General features: G+C 43.6%; 1 protein-coding gene across 2 annotated transcripts in view; it reads left to right on the top strand.

Annotated features, from left to right (window-relative positions):
• The window catches only part of LOC126194805 (sodium-coupled monocarboxylate transporter 1-like), a 196,175-nt gene that overhangs the window by 81,500 nt on the left and 94,270 nt on the right, over positions 1 to 20,405 (top strand). For both annotated transcript variants that reach the window (XM_049933119.1, XM_049933118.1), the window contains exon 8: positions 19,297 to 19,437. In XM_049933119.1, the coding sequence (XP_049789076.1) occupies positions 19,297 to 19,437 (141 nt within the window). The remainder of the gene's footprint in view (positions 1 to 19,296; positions 19,438 to 20,405) is intronic.

The raw sequence follows: 20,405 nt of genomic DNA, 5'->3' as shown, positions 1-20,405 counted from the left end.
CAATATGCTTTTTATTATATACACTCCTGGAAATGGAAAAAAGAACACATTGACACCGGTGTGTCAGACCCACCATACTTGCTCCGGACACTGCGAGAGGGCTGTACAAGCAATGATCACACGCACGGCACAGCGGACACACCAGGAACCGCGGTGTTGGCCGTCGAATGGCGCTAGCTGCGCAGCATTTGTGCACCGCCGCCGTCAGTGTCAGCCAGTTTGCCGTGGCATACGGAGCTCCATCGTAGTCTTTAACACTGGTAGCATGCCGCGACAGCGTGGACGTGAACCGTATGTGCAGTTGACGGACTTTGAGCGAGGGCGTATAGTGGGCTTGCGGGAGGCCGGGTGGACGTACCGCCGAATTGCTCAACACGTGGGGCGTGAGGTCTCCACAGTACATCGATGTTGTCGCCAGTGGTCGGCGGAAGGTGCACGTGCCCGTCGACCTGGGACCGGACCGCAGCGACGCACGGATGCACGCCAAGACCGTAGGATCCTACGCAGTGTCGTAGGGGACCGCACCGCCACTTCCCAGCAAATTAGGGACACTGTTGCTCGTGCGGTATCGGCGAAAACCATTCGCAACCGTCTCCATGAAGCTGGGCAACGGTCCCGCACACCGTTAGGCCGTCTTCCGCTCACGCCCCAACATCGTGCAGCCCGCCTCCAGTGGTGTCGCGACAGGCGTGAATGGAGGGACGAATGGAGACGTGTCGTCTTCAGCGATGAGAGTCGCTTCTGCCTTGGTGCCAATGATGGTCGTATGAGTGTTTGGCGCCGTGCAGGTGAGCGCCACAATCAGGACTGCATACGACCGAGGCACACAGGGCCAACACCCGGCATCATGGTGTGGGGAGCGATCTCCTACACTGGCCGTACACCACTGGTGATCGTCGAGGGGACACTGAATAGTGCACGGTACATCCAAACCGTCATCGAACCCATCGTTCTACCATTCCTAGACCGGCAAGGGAACTTGCTGTTCTAACAGGACAATGCACGTCCGCATGTATCCCGTGCCACCCAACGTGCTCTAGAAGGTGTAAGTCAACTACCCTGGCCAGCAAGATCTCCGGATCTGTCCCCCATTGAGCATGTTTGGGACTGGATGAAGCGTCGTCTCACGCGGTCTGCACGTCCAGCACGAACGCTGGTCCAACTGAGGCGCCAGGTGGAAATGGCATGGCAAGCCGTTCCACAGGACTACATCCAGCATCTCTACGATCGTCTCCATGGGAGAATAGCAGCCTGCATTGCTGCGAAAGGTGGATATACACTGTACTAGTGCCGACATTGTGCATGCTCTGTTGCCTGTGTCTATGTGCCTGTGGTTCTGTCAGTGTGATCATGTGATGTATCTGACCCCAGGAATGTGTCAATAAAGTTTCCCCTTCCTGGGACAATGAATTCACGGTGTTCTTATTTCAATTTCCCGGAGTGTAGTTTAAAAATCCTTTGCTTTCGGTAAACGGGGAAATTAATGAAATGCTTTGTTACAATATAAGCATGGTTCGTATTTACAGTAAGCTACTTGAAACAGTAATATCTGTTAATAGAGGTTTCACTTGTCAGCTGGAATTGGTTTGTATTTTCTTTCTCTTTTTTCTTTGAAGCTTCTTGTGTAGCTTTTTCTACAGTGAGTCGCTTGTTGAACTTCTCGGTGAAGTGACCAGCAGTAGTCCTGCATTATGTTGGTGTTTCCAGCGGCGTTCGTAGTGTTTTTCCATCACTAGTTTTGCATGAATCAATAAACATCCTCCATTCTTCCTTTTTGTATTCAATACCAAACTCATTCATATGACCAGGAATGTCTGAGCAGTACACTAAATCACCTTCTTGTTGAAGAAATTTGGAAAATTGTTGCTCTCTCTTTCTATACATGTAAATGCTGGTTCAATCTGCCAATAAGCTCTTTTCTTTTAATCTAGAGGCAAGCAATTCAGCTTTTTCTTTCGTTAAGCCCAGATCCCTAACCAAATCGTTAAGCTCAGGCTGAGTAAACAATATGGGCTTTAGACTTTCTGTATTACAATGGAATTCATCATCATTTGGATCATCTAAATCAGATTGTACATCAGAAAATACTTCTGTTGGAACAGAATTTAAATCATCTGTTGGTTCAGGAACCGGAAAATCTACACCATACCCTACTGGTCGGATGGCGGACGGAAGGTTAGGGTAGCTTATTACCTTCTTGTTTTTCGAATTACGTCCAGTAATATCACCACTGCAAAAGTAGCAATCATCGGAATGACTTCTTGGCGCCCTCCATATCAGAGGAATAGCAAATCTAAAGGCTTTTTTCTCCATTTTGGACCATTTTCTCAGATCTTCAACACCCACATAACGTACCTTATGCGGCGCCCAAGATTTATCTTGATCACCAAGTTTAGATCCAAAGTATGATAGATAAACCTTTTTCACAAAGTCTGTAATGTTTCTTTGGCATTTTTAATCACAAATTCACCACAAATATAACAAAAACTCTCAGCAGAATTTTTACAGCCACGATTAGACATTGTACGGAGCACATCTACAGGAAACGGGATAGTGAGGTTAGGTTGACAGTAAACAAAACACCATCTGTTAACACAAAAATTGAATCGACCTTTTTTGCCAGCAAATGTTTTTCAGCAGTTTTACCAACGTCATCTACATTCAGTGCACTTTCTTTTTAAATGATTTTAACTACATAAAATCTGTTAAATTCCTTAAAAAATCGCTTAATGTAATAAATTTGACTGTAAAATGTGAAGAAATGGTGGGTGATACAGTATCATATTTGGATTTCCCACCCTAAAAAACATAAGAATAAGGTATTTTCAGCAAAAAAGTTTTTCCATCGTTGGCCTGTGTAATAAACGTTTTTGGTAAGGATAGTCATGCTAAAAGGATGGAAGACACTCCTAATCCTAGTATCAGGACTACGTCACATAATATTTTATTACATATTTCAGGAGTGGGGGGAACTGCGAAGGATAAAAAGACATACGTAGAAATGTGGCGGGGATGACATGTACTGACCTATGCATCACGTCTGTTAATCCTAGATAGTCTCCTTCTCATTCGTTTATTCATGAGACAGACTTGAAATGGAAACCTGTATTAGTCTGATGTATTTGGGTGAAATATATAATGTTCAAATGGTTCTGGCACTATGGTACTTAACATCTGAGGTCATCAGTCCCCTAGAACTTAGAACTACTTAAACCTAACTAACCTAAGGACATCACACACATCCATGCCCGAGGCAGGATTCGAACCTGCGACCGTAGCGGTCGCGCGGTTCCAAACTGTAGCGCCTAGAACCGCTCGGCCACACTGGCCGGCATTAATGAGTCAACTAGGTCTGACAGAGGAATACGGTAGAAATTGGCATCTTTACGCTATTCTCTTGGAAAATATGGGACTGTAGATGAAATTCTTGTAAAATTTCGATGACGGTGTAGTTTTCAAATGCATATTCCTTACTAACCTGGCAAGTACGGAATGAAAGTGTTCAGTCTAGCTGCTGCAAGAACAGCTTACACCTCAAATTTGAAAGTTTATTGAGGAGAGCAACGAAATGGAGACCTCATAAGCTGAGTAACCATGCAGCTGACATCATGAAAAGGTTTTGTAATCATATATCCAAAACATCAAGAAACATAACCATGGATAACTGATTTAAGAGCTACGAACTGGCCCTGTCACTTATGAGAGACCATCAACAAAGTGCTAAGACAAACAAAAAATTATTCAGATCCAAAGCAAAACGCGTTTGCTTACTTCATATAGACAACTCAAATCAGTCTCAAACCCTTTTGTATTCCCAATCATTAAAAAATAGGAGAGAAAAGCAATTGAATATAAGAGGCCCATCATAACAAATGTGATATGAACGATCACAGTAGCAACGCCAGGTTAATATCCTTCTGTCGGGCTACCTTAATTGGTTGCCTCCCGGACAACCGGCATGTGATGGTTCAAATAGTTCAAATGACTCTGAGCACTATGGGACTTAACATCTTAGGTCATCAGTCCCCTAGAACTTAGAACTACTTAAACCTAACTAACCTAAGGACATCACACACATCCATGCCCGGGGCAGGATTCGAACCTGCGACCGCAGCAGTCCCACGGTTCCGGACTGAAGCGCCTAGAACCGCACGGCCACCGCGGCCGGCTCGGCATGTGATACTAGGTCTGCACATTACTTGTCTTTTCAGAAGTGTGATGGTGGCGGGTCGTGCCTCTCGTTCTAATTTTCGCTGTTTCCACTAATACCGAATTTGTCATACGTGACATGACTTTTGAATCACACTGCAGAATGGATATTCAAGCTAAACTGAACTTGCCCGCATCTCGTGGTCGTGCGGTAGCGTTCTCGCTTCCCACGCCCGGGTTCCCGGGTTCGATTCCCGGCGGGGTCAGGGATTTTCTCTGCCTAGTGATGGCTGGGTGTTGTGTGATGTCCTTAGGTTAGTTAGGTTTAAGTAGTTCTAAGTTCTAGGGGACTAATGACCATAGATGTTAAGTCCCATAGTGCTCAGAGCCATTTGATTTTAAACTGAACTTAATTTTTGTTTTTGACTATTTTCAGTCATTGATCACTTTTCAGATAACCAATCGGTGTATTTTTCGTTAATAGACTGCTTGTTGCTTGTAGTTTTTTCGCTTCAGGAAAGGTTAAAGTGCTCTTCTATAAAGTCATTTAATTGATGTGATGGAGAATCAAAGATGACATAGTGTGGTAGTTTCTCGTTATATTTGCATTTCATATTTGATTCATGTTTTGTAATTGTCCCAAATACCACAGAAACAGACTTAGTGCAAAATAATTCCTTTTAAATATTTTCAGTTAATTCATCACAGAAACATATTTTTATCATCGGAACTTCAAGCAGATTTATTACACATAGCATTACACATGGGAAAAACTTAAAGCATATATGGGTGAAAGCAAGCGTGGCTAAATAACAACTTATACAAAAGTAACATGAACTTTGTTTCTTTTTGAATACCAATAACAGACAACGGAATTCTGGACACAACTTCAGCTATAGTCTTGCGAGAAACGACTGTCGGCTCGGAGACAACGTGATGCTGCGATTCCAAAACATTCTACCGTGCTGCTTATGCCAAGCCTCCGCGTCGCGCATATGACAAACAGAAAACACCAACAAAGATTTTTCAATCTTTCGTAAATAACAGTTAATAACACAAAATTCATTAACAAGCATAAAAAATAAATTACACTGGTCCACAAATTTTCACTTGCCTACCGCTTTGTGTGACGGTTTTGCAATTTATTTACAACTAACATGAGTACAATTTTACACGTACTGCAAGGAAACAAGCAGGACGAGCCCAATTACTCGGAATTCATAATGCAAGTTATGTTTACTTGAGTTGTCCATAAGGTGGCCCTGCTATTTCGAATTTACACCGGAGAGCGTACCCTTGGCTGTTCGTGAGAGGATGTGGATACAACATGACGGTGTACCGCCTCACTTCGGTGTGGATGTCCGCAACCGTCTCAGTGCTGTATTTACTCGTCACTGGATTGCAAGGGGAGGCCCTATTCCTTGGTCTGCCAAGGCATCTGACCTGAATCTCCTAGATTGTTTCGTATGGGAATATCTAAAGTCATTTGTGTATGAAACCCCAGAGAATACGGAGATGGAATTAGTTGCCAGAATTGTAGCTGCCTGTGACGTGATTCAAAACTCACCACGGATATTTGTCACGGTGCCTTAGACATTGTTTACCGATGTAATGCTTGCATTGAGGTTGATAGCCGTCAGTTTCAGCATATTTTGTAAGGTACAGTACAAATGCTACGTTCATTCCGTCAATGATGATATTTACAGTTAACCTTAACTAATGTAACGAAATACACAGTAATATCATATTATTCCTTTTATCTCCTTAAGCCGGCTTCTCCGACCCCGTGTTCTCTATCTTAAATTGTCAATGGAGCTTCCTCTATGTCCTGTTAAATTTTTGCATTCTCTTACGGAAACACCCTGTATGCAAAGGCATGAAAGTTCTTCTGCAATAAGTGAGTGAGGTGGACAGTTTCAGTAGAATTTGGCAACACTGCTTTACACTATGACTTATGTGTGCACCATCCAGTCACGTGAGCATTGTCGAATGTAAAAGAAACCACAAGCGATTTTAATTGTCATTTGTAGCGGCTGTTAGGTATTGTGCTGTATTAGTTCACTTGTTGCTGGAACGAGTGTCGTGGCTGTTGGCGGTGAATTTATGTAAGGTGAAATTGAAGAACTGTGTTATCATGCATGTGTTCTCTTCCACAATGTCCCGCACCTGCAGTACGAAACCTAATAACTTTTGTTACGTTTGTACAAATGTTATTTGTGGTTCAAGAAAGCGACCATTGACAAAAGGAGTGGAACAAGAATGCACCTTGTTTTGCGGGGGTCGAGTTGGAGACCAAGATGAATCATAGGCTCCACACATGTGTTGCACCTCGCGTTCATCTACACTGAATGCTTGGTTGCATGGGAAAAATGTCTCCATGAAGTTTTATGTGCTTGCTACTTGGCATGAACCCACAAATCATGCATCGGATTGCTATTTTTGTACCTACCTCCCTTGAGAAAAGGAGCCAATATCAAGACGAAGAGGAGCATTAAATAACCTGGCATTCCATGTGTCATTCGCCCTGTGGCTCATTGCGAAGGATTGCCATTCCTTGTTACCGCACACGTACCACCATCAATCGGTGATAGCGATGATGCCGAACCGACACATACTGCTGAAAACATGCAGTCATCCGCCAATGGCACCGACCATACGTTTACACCAACATCGATATCTGGAGAACCACATAAAACCACATAGGATGATCTCAGTGATACGGTTAGGGACTTCGGTCTTCCAAACCGTAATACAGCGGAATATCCTCGCTGATGCAGTACGTATGTCTGTTTCCGGTGCGTCGGATCATTTGTGTACTGACGGCTAGATTACATTCTACAGTGACAATGATGGTTCGCTGGAAGACCTAAACATTAAATAGAAAAAAAAAGAGCGGAGACTCTTTATAGGTGGCTCTAACACGAGTGTGAAGGCAGTACTATTGCACAAGAATAATGAAAGGCCATCCATGCCTGTCGCATATGTTGCCTCAGCTAAAGAAAGTTATACAGTGTTGAAATCCGTTGTAAGTTATGTTAATTACTATATGCATGAATGGCTGTATGTGGAGATTTCAAAGTCGTTGCGACGTCCTTAGTGTTTTCAAGGGGATATTGCTGCTATCTATGTGAATGGGACAGTCGCACAAGAGACCAACACTCCACACAGAGGGAACAGCCTCCACGAACAGCCCTGGTGCCTGGGTGAACGAATATTGCCGAAGAATCTCTAGTGAATCCGAACAAAATTGTTCCCCCACCATTGTACATTATTTTGGGACTCATGACAGTATTTTTTAAGACTGTACACATAAATGAATCAGTATTTAAATATTTATATAAGAAGTTAAGTTTCCACGGCTCAGTCAAGAGGAGATCACAAAAGGGATATTCACTGGTCGACCGATACACCAGCTGTAGGCGGACCCACACTTGAGTCTACCCTAATCTCTGATCAGCTGCATGAAAGGCATTGTTTTTTTGTAAGGTGACAACATAGCTCTTGGCAAAAAGGTGAGGCTAAAATTAGGGGTTCTTGTGGACCAACTGATGCATGCTTATAAGGAAACTGGCTGCAACATGACCCTGAAGATACATTTGCTTTATTCCCACCGCAATGTGCTCCCAGTGAGCTGTTGAGCATTCAGTGGTGAGCACGCCGAGCGGTCCTACCAGGGCATTCCTCTCACGCAACAGCTGTACACAGGACAGTGGACTTCTGCTGTGTTGGGTGATTTTTGCTGGATGCTGCAGAAAGATGCTTCAAACACAAGAGTAAGGCACATAAACGGCGCGAATAAACTAAGTTCACTTATGTATATATCCTATTGATTACGGTAGTAAGATAAGTGAAACGTTAAGTCCCAAGGGGCAGAAATCCATTCCAGTACGATTATGCCATAGGTGGTAAATCATTGGAAGCGGTAACGACCGTAAAATACTTAGGAGTTACTATCCGGAGCGATCTGAAGTGGAATGATCACATAAAACAAATAGTGGGAAAAGCAGGCGCCAGGTTGAGATTCATAGGAAGAATTCTAAGAAAATGTGACTCATCGACGAAAGAAGTAGCTTACAAAACGCTTGTTCGTCCGATTCTTGAGTATTGCTCATCAGTATGGGACCCTTACCAGGTTGGATTAATAGAAGAGATAGACATGATCCAGCGAAAAGCAGCGCGATTCGTCATGGGGACATTTAGTCAGCGCGAGAGCGTTACGGAGATGCTGAACAAGCTCCAGTGGCGGACACTTCAAGAAAGGCGTTACGCAATACGGAGAGGTTTATTATCGAAATTACGAGAGAGCACATTCCGGGAAGAGATGGGCAACATATTACTACCGCCCACATATATCTCGCGTAATGATCACAACGAAAAGATCCGAGAAATTAGAGCAAATACGGAGACTTACAAGCAGTCGTTCTTCCCACGCACAATTCGTGAATGGAACAGGGAAGGGGGGATCAGATAGTGGTACAATAAGTACCCTCCGCCACACACCGTAAGGTGGCTCGCGGAGTATAGATGTAGATGTAGATGTAGATTTCTAACCCTGAGCTAGGAGACACTTTTATTCATGAGATTTGTGTTCAGCCTTGGAAATCTATAAAGATCGTCTACTATAGTTTCTGCAAAAAATCCATTGTGTACCAGTGTTATATAATATACCACAGCACATATCATGGAGGTGGCAAATCTCGTAGTGGTATAGCGACAGACGCTGCATCATTACAGACCACATCATAAAATTGTCGCCATCCTGCTGTATACTAGTCTAATCTATGGTAACATTCTTTTCACGGTTGTAATATTAGCTTTCAGAGTACTAGTTTAGTGTAATTAGTGATTTTATGCACTTTAATGTAAATATGTTTCCTTTGCTTTTTCTCTAACCTATATTGCCTCGAAATACAAAGCGCACCGCTTAGGTGTTCACCAACGATGAGATACTGACATGTGAAATTATTGTTTTAAAATTTGTCATTTGTTATCGTGAAAACAATTGCAGCTCAGAAAACAGACAAGTAGTTTGATTACAGTGATGGTTGGAAGAAATAAGATTACGAAAAAATTAGATTTCTAGTTAAGTTTTCGTTGGATATTTTTTTTCTTTTATTATTTTTGTAAAGGCGTAACACATCAAGAACTCACTGAATCTCTTTCTTCGGCTTTTGATAATCACTCACCCTGAGAACAGATTAGTTGCAATTATTTTGGAGAATTTTGTCGTGGTTGTGCTTTGGTCCACGGCGAATCCCGTCAAGGCCGTCCAAAGCCGGTTTGTTGCGATCGCGTGTTCTCTGCTTCACTTTTAGGCGTCACGAGAAGTCAGTTCCTATCTCCTGTCATGTTAATGCTGAGGACTGACGTGGCCACGTGTCCTATGAACAACTGTATTGGATACGGCTATAAATGGATCTTTCGAAGAAAGGTAATTTATAGGAACTAACACTGAAGTTTAACGTATATGTATTTTCTATCCTTGAGCAGCTATACAAGAAGCGCGTAGGAGGTGTAGAGAAACTTTACAAAGATTAAACTTCTACGACAGGTTAAGTAGCTACCAGAGTTAACGGCGAAGAGACGAGAGACGAAAGTGCAAAGTTCTACATCGGAGATCGATCGTCATCTACATCATCTAAATCAATACTCTGCAAGCCACCTGGCGGTGACTGGAGGAGGCTACTAATGATAGCACTAACGTACCCCCCATCGCCCCCCCCCCTTCCCTGGTCCACTATCGAATGGCGATCAGAAGAAAGACTGTTGATAAGTCTCTCTACTGACTAATTTCTCGAATTTTCTCCTCGTGGTCATTTCGCGAAATATATGTGGAAAGAACTAAAACGTTTGAAGCTTTCATGGAGAAAACTGACAACTGAAAAAAACATGTAATCCAAAACTGTGTGACTTTTAAGTCCGTGTTACAGATGTGTCTAAGCAGTCTGATCTAGAATAGCCTTTGCTACCATATTTTTGAACACGAACATTAAATATGCAAATCGCTTTCGTTGTGTGAGGTACCAACTACTCTAAAGTGAATCTATCTGTAAATGAAACTGAATACAAATAATGGTTATCAGTAATAAGCACAATGGCTTCCTCATGAAATGGCACACCATGGCTAACTCTTGTGCACTGAAACTCTGCCCGGTTACGAAAACATATGAAGTGAATTATGTGAAAATTTTCCAAATGATAACAGTTCCTAATTTCGTCTCAAAATGTTCGTTTAGGTCCTACAATTGTTTTTCATCAGCAACGGATAATTCAGCTCTGCTCTGTCTTGTTCAGTAATAAGAATATGAAGTGCTGCACATGCATGATCCTCAAATCACTGCGCAGCTAATTGCCTTATCATTTACTTTAAGCCAGATGAGAATTTTGCTATCTTTCCCAAAATGCATCTAGCTGTCAACAAAATAGTGCAAGACGTGGTGGTACAATTCTGACAAGATTTGCTTTTTAGACTGCTAGGAGAAAATGTTTGGAAATGTTTGGAAATGAATACGCTGAGGTGACAAAAGTCATGACATAGCGATATGCACATATAGAGATGCCGGTAGTATCGAATACACAAGGTGTAAAAGGGTCCTGCATTGGAGCAGCTGTCATTTGTGCTCATTCGAAAAGATTACCGACGTGTTTACGGCCGCGGCGGGAATTAACAGACCCTAACCCGGAATGGTAGTTGGAGCTATACGGATGAAGCATCCCATTTCTGAAATCGTTAGGGAATTCAATATTCCGCGATACACAGTATCAAGAGTGTCCGTCCTCTTTTAGAATACTGCTTCGCGGTGACGGTGACGGAGTACATCGAAAAAGTTTAAAGAAAGGCAGTACGTTTTGTATTAACGCGAAATATGGGAAAGAGTGTAACAGGAACGATACAGGATCTGGGCTGGAAATCGTTAAAAGAATTCGTTGCGACGGAATCTTCTCACGAAATTCCAATCACCAACTTTCTCCTCCGAATGCGACAATATTTTGTTACCGATCTGCATAGGGAGGAACAATCACCACGATAAAATAAGGGAAATCAGAGCTCGTACGGAAAGATATAGGTGTTCATTCTTTCCGAGCCATATACGAGATTGGAATAATAGAGACTTGTAAAGGTGGTTAGAGGAACCCTCTTCCAGGCACTTAAATGTGATTTGCAGAGTATCCATGTAGATGTAGATAATGAGACTGACAAATTTCAGTACGTTTCTACGAATAACGCATTCGCCGACGGCCTTCACTTAGCGACCGAGAGCAGTGCAATGGCGTTTGAGTAGATTTGTCAGCGCTAACCGACAAGCAACACTGCGTCAAATACCCCCAGGAATGAACGTGCGACGTACGATGAACATATCCGATAGGACAGTCCGGCGAAATTTGGCATTAATGGGCTGTGTCAGCAGCCGACCTACTCGAGTGCCACGGCATCGCTGGCAGCGCCTCTACTAAGCTCGTGACCGTATCGGTAGGTCCACAGACTACTGGAAAACCGTGACATGCTCGGATGAGCCCCGATTACAGTTGATAAGATCTGACGGCTGGGTTCGAGTGTGGCGCAGACCCTAAGAAGGCAAGGACCCAAATTGTCAACAAGGCGCAGTGCAAGCTGGTGGTAGCTCCATAAATGTGTGGGCTTTGTTTACATGGAATGGACTGGGTTCTCTGGTCCAGCTGAACCGATCGTTGACTGGAAATTCTGATGTTCAGACCATTTGCAGCCATTCATGGACTTCATCTTCCCAAGCAACGAGGGAATTTTCAGGGATCACAATGCTCCATTTCAGAGCGAACGATTTGGCCACCCTGATCGCCCAACACGAATTCCATCGAACAGTTATCGGACACTGTCTAGAGACCAGTTCGTTCATAAAATCCTGCACCGGCAACACTTGCGCAGTTATGTTACAGAGACAGCGTGGCTCAATATACCTGCAGGGGGGCTTCCGAGGACCTGCTGACTTCATGCCACATCGAGTTGTTGCACTACGCTGGGGAGAAAGAGATTCGATGCGAGATTAGAAGGTATCCCGTGACCTTTGTCACTTCAGTGTAAAAGCTTGCCTTAAATTAAGGTGGCATTAAGATCCTTTTAATGACACAGAAGTGAATCGTAATAACATGAGACTCTAATCTTCCTTTCCATTATCATAAACAATGAACATCGATTCGGCCAGATTGTTTAAGTTGCAAATTTACTCTTTACCTTTCCTACAAATTGTTTTTAACTAAGAGTGGTGGGTGACGAATAGTATGTAAAATTGTGAATGATAACTCGCCCTGGATACCAAAACCTATTGTTGAGGAAAATATAATCTTTGCAATAATTACTCGGCTAGCGCTTGCAGCAAATAAAAACTCTGGTCATCTTACCTTTTTCCAAATGTGTTGTACTCTGTGGAATCTCCTCAACATCGTCCTCTACCCTCAGTCACATCAGTCATTCATCCCAGCTTATGCCTAATAACCGTCATTTGACCGAAACTGGTAGCGAAGCACATTGTGCAAAATAAAGGACAGCTGAAGGTTCACCATGAATTTTAACAATTATTTGGCGGCTGAATATCCCCACCTACAAACATAAATATATCTCCGAGCGCTTCAAATAAAATTCTTTTGCTATTCAGTACGTCCGCCATCAGTGTTCCTCACCCACCGTCCGCTCAGCACACACTGTCTCTCATCCTCTACTGCTGATACAACGTCTGGTAGTCAAAGCATTACGTATCACTCGTGTGTTCAGGCATCCAAAAACGCACAAAATGGCAAATATTCGAAAAGAAGTCATTTCTCATTATTTATAAACCTTTCATGTTGCCCCACGCTTCCCAGAAAGTCCTCTCTCGAAATTTCGATATTTCATAAATGACTCCATGTCTTAGGAATCGTGCCCCTTTTGTTACAGTAAATAAACAAACACCGTCTGGGTCACAACTTTTTATTTAGCGACTATAGATTTCGATTTGTGTTGCATATCGTCTAGATCTGGCACCGCAAAGTGCAGTTTGTCAACCGTTGTGTAAAAGTGAATAGTAAATTTCAATAGGAACTCCCTGACGCACAACGCCTTTCTTGTAGCATCTACCGCTGGAGTTTGTTGAGCATCTCACAAGGGAACCTCCCCATCGCACCCCCCTCAGATTTAGTTATAAGTTGGCACAGTGGATAGGCCTTGAAAAACTGAACACGGATCAATCGAGAAAACAGGAAGAAGCTGTGTGGAACTATGAAAAAAATAAGCAAAATATACAAACTTAGTAGTACATGCGCAAGATATGCAACATCAAGGTTAGCATGAGCTGAGGAGCGCCGTGGTCCTGTGGTTAGCGTGAGCAGCTGCGGAAGCAGAGGTCCTTGGTTCGAGTCTTCCCTCCAGTGAAAAGTATACTCTCTTTATTTTCGCAAAGTTATGATCTGTCCGTCCATTCACTGACCACTTTGTTCACTGTAATAAGTTTAGTCTCCGTGGTTTGCGACCGCAACGTAAAACCGTGCGATTAGTAGACGAAAGGACGTGCCTCTCCAATGGGAACCGAAAAAATTTCATCGCAAGGACATAGGTCAACCGACTCCTCCACAGGAAAACACGTATGATATATTCTATACGACACTGGTGACGGCATGTGCGTCACATTACAGGAATATGTTGTCGACCCACCTAACTTGTACACTTGGCGAATGGGTAAAAAGATTCTTCTACCTTGCCAGATTTAGGTTTACTTGTGGATATGATAATAACTCCCAAAAAAGTGATCAAAACATAAAGAGTTTGTCACATAAACTGAAAATAAAAAATTAAACATTTCTCTCGAGGGAAGACTTGAACCGAGGACCTCTGCTTCCGCAGTTGCTCACGCTAACCACGGGACCACGGCGCTCCTGTGCTCGATTAATCCTAGATGTTACATATGTTACGCATGGACTCCTCAGTTTGTATATTTTGCTTATTTTTTCATAGTTCCACACAACTTCTTCCTGTTTTCTCGATTGATCTGTGTTCAGTTTTTCAAGGCCTATCCACTGTGCCAACTTATAACTAAATCTGAGGGGGGTGCCATGGGTAGGTTCCCTTGTCAGTAATGCTCTCGCGCCAACATTCCGTCTCGAAACAGGTTCGGCGTCTGTGTGACTGATGCCGAGAGATGCTGTGGTCTAGAAAACATGGAGTGTTACAGGCTAGCGTCTCTACTCTTCACCTTATGCTTCTGGGGACAGTCGACCGATCCCGTTGACAGATTTTCGAAAGAATCGCTGAGCTAGCCGAAGTGTGCTCGTCTCTCTTTGTGTGCGGTTGTTGCCTTGTTTTGTATAAATAATAATAACAACTGTCGCCTGTACCAGCGTGTGGTTGGGCTGGGATGAGCGCTGAGCTGGAGTGTGTACCCCTTCTGCTCAACAGCCTTCTTTCAGCATTCTCATGCATAGGATACACGGTGAATTACGAATTCGCACGAGAACAAGTTGCCAATCACGTGTTTACAGCAGGTGTGATACAAATGCGTTACCTGTTCATTAGACGTGCCCCGGGTAGGGTTAACGGTGTCGTCAGCGGCGCCCGTTAGACGACCGACACATTCAATTCTAAGGAGGAAGCTGTACCCCGTGGAACCGAGACGTGTTGCATCTACGTTCAGAATGCAGGTTCTCAGAGTCAGCTAGAGATTCTGGTTTCACGTCTCCGTCTCTCTGCTTTAATACTGACAGCTGTTGCCGTAAACTACGACAGGTTGTTGTTGCAATAAATAAATAAATAAATAAAATGGATGTTGTGTGCAGCATGACTGAAGAAGTTCGGCGTGTGACTTAGCGTGTTCGATGTTACTTGAAACTTTAGCTGGAAAAAAATTTCTTACCGACGGATTCCTTGCAGTTTGACCAGAGATGAAACTCAGGCTGGCATCAATGTTGCTGCAGGGACATCTTCAGTGCATAATTCGACGGAGGAAACACGAAATATGTATACGAAATGCTGACGGGAGACGAAACTAGTGCACATTTGTAAAAGCCGGCAACCAAGCAACTGCTAAGTATGTGCGTGTTCCGAGGCGAACACAAACCAAGAAAAGTGCCTCGTTCGAGACGCACTTCTCAGAAAAGGATTGGGCGTTTCTTTGGGTATCAGAAACTTTCGAGACTTCCACAATGGATTAATAAAAAATACAGGAAATTTAATGCTTTAGGTGTTCTACAGAGTCTGCCCCCACTTGAGTACAATGCATGGAACGTTCACACAACTAGGTCAGTCAGTCAGTCGTGTGACTAGGGCCTCCCGTCGGGTAGACCGTTCGCCGGGTGCAAGTCTTTCGATTTGACGCCACTTCAGCGACTTGCGCGTCGTTGGGGATGAAATGGCGATGATTAGAACAACACAACACCCAGTCCCTGAGCGGAGAAAATCTCCGACCCAGCCGGGAATCGGACTCGGGCCCTTAGGACTGACATTCTGCCGCGCTGACCACTCAGCTGCCGGGGGCGGACACACAACTAGGTGAAACTATCAGAAATGACTTTATTTTGAATGTTACTCAACTCGCGCGTTACATTGAGTGTCTGTTTCGTCGCCAAAGCTTCATGTCAGTTTCTGCACATTGTTATTTTATGACCGGTTCGTATTGATAGCACAATATCTCGTCATCCTTGACTACTATTTCCAGAAAATAAATGTCCGTTTTTTCATTTCAGAGAAGCCACGGCAACCGACCCCACGTGTCGTTGTTTTTGTTCGAGAGTCGAGGTGTGCGTACTTTTCTCGCCTTCAAAACATTTTGGAGAATGTTTTGAACACTTCATTTAGAGATGTCGCATCTTTGAGGTTTGTGACTCAACAGCATTTCCACACCACAACCGAAGTGCATTTCGTAACACTGCCTGCTAGTAGCTGACTGCTCGAATGCACATCTGTTGTTTACAGTTGCCAGCTCAAGCAGCCATCATAGTTACTGCACTGACGTCGCTTATATGGCACGAATACAAAAATTGAAAAAAAAGCTGTCAAACGTTCTGTGAAATGATTTATTTAAAAGTGAGAAATCAGATTAGAGAAACAATTGACATACCTTTGAATAATGCTCGAATTTGTGTGCAGCGGCTGAGATGCTCATACGTTAGTGACGTAAGGAGACAGCTGAGCGAAATTCCACCAGACAGATATCCTCTAGTACTCTTTAAAATTATAAGATTCAGGTTAAACACTGATTTTTGTGATTTTGGCTTAGAGCATGCGGTACAGATACAACCGATTTTTGAACCTTCCCCATTGCATGCAAATGGAGCACGATGGTGAAATATTTACAGTTCATCACATTTGCCAGTTCTAGAGTACACCGACGTGGAAAATATGGACTAATGCGCTTAAACGATCTTCATCAAAACCCGAATATCTTCCTGAAATTGAAGAGTCATTAATGTGAAAATGATCCTCCTCAAAACGAGAAAACCATTTTCTTGTCGTACTCTGTTCAGTGGCATTAGCCCCATACATGGCGTAAATGCCTCCGCTGCTGTCACCCCTCTATTGCACTCAAACAGAAGAATATGTCGGAAATGTTCCCATTTATTCACTTGGCACTCCATTTTCTAGCGTCCACAGCTCTACGCACTACCTGCAAATGACAAAATGACAATGTGAAAACTCAAATAGCAACAGTGAACTACAAATAAAAAATGACTATCACATAAACCGCTAGCAACTGGAATACCAACATGCAAAACAAAAACGATACGAACTTATGCACCAACCAAATATAATATATTCAAATACCGATCGGTATTCTAATATTATTAAATGTATATAGATCAAGAGAAAGCAGAGAAGTTTCAGTTTATGCTGTGATTTGATAATTTTTAACGCTTCATTTAAATAGCTAGAAGCAGATGCTGGTGAAATACTTCACTTTTCTCCCAAATTACTAATTAGATTTTCTTAATTACCCTTATCCCTTTCAAATTCTTAATTTTTTTCCCCAAACTATACCTCCCGCTGGACTGTTTCATATTCCATTTCTCCATTTTCTCTACTCTTCGTTTGGCTATGAAAATGCGAACAAAACTGTTTTCTCAAATCACTAATTGAGTTTTTCTTAATTACCCTGATTGCTTTCAAAGAATTAAATTTATTTTGGTAAAACTAGACCTCACGCCAGAAAATTTCATACCCCATTTGACTAATTCCTACTCTTCTTTTCGTTATGAAAATTCGAACAAAAATCCATTGTGAAATTTTTAGGGAGTCTTCTTTTTGTTTCGCTCAGACATTTGACCAAAAGTCACCTATGGTCTTTTTGGGTGGACAATGCACATCGAAAATACCGTGACGTATAATTAAGTGGATCGAATAACAGTTGATGCTGAATGGTGTGTTCAAATGGCTCTGAGCACTACGGGACTCAACTGCTGTGGTTATCAGTCCCCTAGAACTTAGAACTACTTAAACCTAACTAACCTAAGGACATCACACACATCCATGCCCGAGGCAGGATTCGAACCTGCGACCGTAGCAGTCGCACGGTTCCGGACTGCGCGCCTAGAACCGCGAGACCACCGCGGCCGGCGCTGAATGGTGTGTAACAATTTGTTTCGCACAAATTACAGATGAAATTAGGAAAAGCAGCCGGATACTTTGCATCGTCAATGCCAGCACTCACATAGGACGCCAGACAAATGACTGACGGAGAAAAACACCGAATTAATATCTCATTGCCCGTATTCGCCTGCTTCATCTTGAAATGACGTTTTTTCTTCAGTTAAGTCGGACAAAAACCACTTGGATGGCAGTTTTCACCACCTCAAGCAGGTGTTGGCAACTGACACTTAACATAGACAAATGTAACGTATTGCGAATACACAGAAAGAAGGATCCTTTATTGTATGATTTTATGATAGCGGAACAGACACTGGTAGCAGTTACTTCTGTAAAATATCTGGCAGTATGCGTGCGGAAAGATTTGAAGTGGAATGATCATATAAAATTAATTGTTGGTAAGGCGGGTACCAGGTTGAGATTCATTGGCAGAGTCCTTAGAAAATGTAGTCCATCAACAAAGGAGGTGGCTTACAAAACACTCGTTAGTCCTATACTTGAGTATTGCTCATCAATGTGGGATCCGTACCAGGTCGGGTTGACGGAGGAGATAGAGAAGATCCAAAGAAGAGCGGCGCGTTTCGTCACAGGGTTATTTGGTAAGTGTGATAGCGTTACGGAGATGTTTAGCAAACTCAAGTGGCAGACTCTGCAAGAGAAGCGCTCTGCATCGCGGTGTAGCTTGCTGTCCAGGTTTCGAGAGGGTGCGTTTCTGGATGAGGTATGGAATATATTGCTTCCCCCTACTTATACCTCCCGATGAGATCACGAATGTAAAATTAGAGAGTTTCGAGCGCGTACGGAGGCTTTCCGGCAGTCGTTCTTCCCGCGAACCATACGCGACTGGAACCGGAAAGCGAGGTAATGACAGTGGCAAGTAAAGTGCCCTCCGCCACACACCGTTGGGTAGCTTGCGGAGTATAAATGTAGATGTAGATGTTGATGTTTTATGCGAATGATCTTCACGTCTGACTTTTATGTAGAGGATCTTGCTCCGGTTCCTGGTGCCGACACCTTTTCGTGGTGAGAGAACTGGGACGGTGAGCTCTCAGCCTCGTGAAGATAAGTAAGGAGCTGCGCGAGAGAGAATTAGGGCTCCAATGTCTGAACAGCCGACAATGGCCGGCAAAGGGGTGTGCTGACCCCAAGCCTCTCCACACCGCGTCCAAATGAGGACACATAGCAAAGGATGACACGGCGGCAGGTGGGCGTGTGTTGGTCCACTGGTCTGATAGCAGTGAGGGAAAGGGGCGAGATACCATAACGGAATAGTGTAATTAACCATTGGAGTAAGTCATTCTAAGATAACATTTCCAAGCAGCAAAGTTTGTTCCTGTTCACGTGAGTTACTCACTATATAATTCCTGTACTGAGTACTCTCACGTATGTTGTCATGTATTCTTCCTACTGTACTGTATAGACAAAAGTAAAAGTTCGTTATTTGTTGTATTTCCTGGTGTTGCAATTTTAATGGCAAACTGCATATGTTGATGTTGGATAATGGAGCAAACAGTGCCTACCAGAGAGCAGCAGTGTTGCTGACAGAGCTGACGTTTCGCCCACAGGCTGGATGTGGACCCCAGGGTGCGGATGGCGCTGCCCAGCCTGCTGGTGGGCGGCCTCATGCAGTACCTCTACAACGCCGGCGTGAACCAGATAATGGTCCAGCGGTACCTCGCGCTGCCCACGCTCACCAAGGCCAACATGTGAGTACCGATCCCATCCCATTCCTTGAGGCAATAGTGCGGTTGCACCACGAAGCAATGTTAACCGGCATTGTGCGTTATTGTGCAAGTGTCATGGGGGACAGGATGCTACCGGTAACGCTAGCACAAGCAGTAAACAGCGCGCAACGACGAGTACTCCTCAGGCTGGCAGGAGATTTTGGCACCGTATCAATGGAAGAACTTCAAGTAATATTCGGAATATGTCAACTTGTCCACTTGGCCTAGACATGCTGAAGGAAGCAGTTATGAAGTTCAAGAGGAATGACTGCGACAATGTTAAGCATCTCGTGGGATAACAGACCACAGGCCGAAAATTAGTAAGACATCGGATCCTCTTCCTTTGGCAGGAACGCTGTGATTGTGCCGAAAAAGGTAAAAGAACCTACAATTCATCAGATTGGATGCCATGGGAGCAAGTGTGCACCACGACCAGGATGTAATTGACGACATAAAGAAAGCCTGCATCGGTTGTAATATCATGTGTGTATTATTACAAATCTATATTTAAGCTAACAGCACAGCTACCATTATTACTATAAATATAACACAGGTATCAGACGTTGAAAAAGCGAACCAACCAATAACCAAATCACAGTTGTACACAGTGCCAACAGCACGACTACATACCGTTATCATGTAGACTCGGCATAGCTGTAACGACACATGTTACAATAAAACATAGACATGTACAAGCATCAACCAAACGGAGGCTACTGCTTACGGTTCCATACGACTAACCTCGGTTTACACAATGTTGGATGACTAGCGCCCACCATTTTCATGCCGCCCATTGTGGCCGAGCTGTTCTAGGCGCATCAGTCCGGAACCGCGCTGCTGCTACGGTCGTAGGTTCGAATCCTTCATCGGGCATGGATATGTGTGATGTCCTTAAGTTGTTTAGGTTTAAGTAGTTCTAAGTCAGATGTTAAGTCCCATGGTTCTTAGAG

Source organism: Schistocerca nitens, chromosome 7, assembly GCF_023898315.1.
Source record: "Schistocerca nitens isolate TAMUIC-IGC-003100 chromosome 7, iqSchNite1.1, whole genome shotgun sequence".
Classification (NCBI taxonomy): domain Eukaryota; kingdom Metazoa; phylum Arthropoda; class Insecta; order Orthoptera; family Acrididae; genus Schistocerca; species Schistocerca nitens.
Note: the sequence above shows the minus strand (reverse complement) of the source record. Positions and strands in the feature narration are given on the sequence as shown.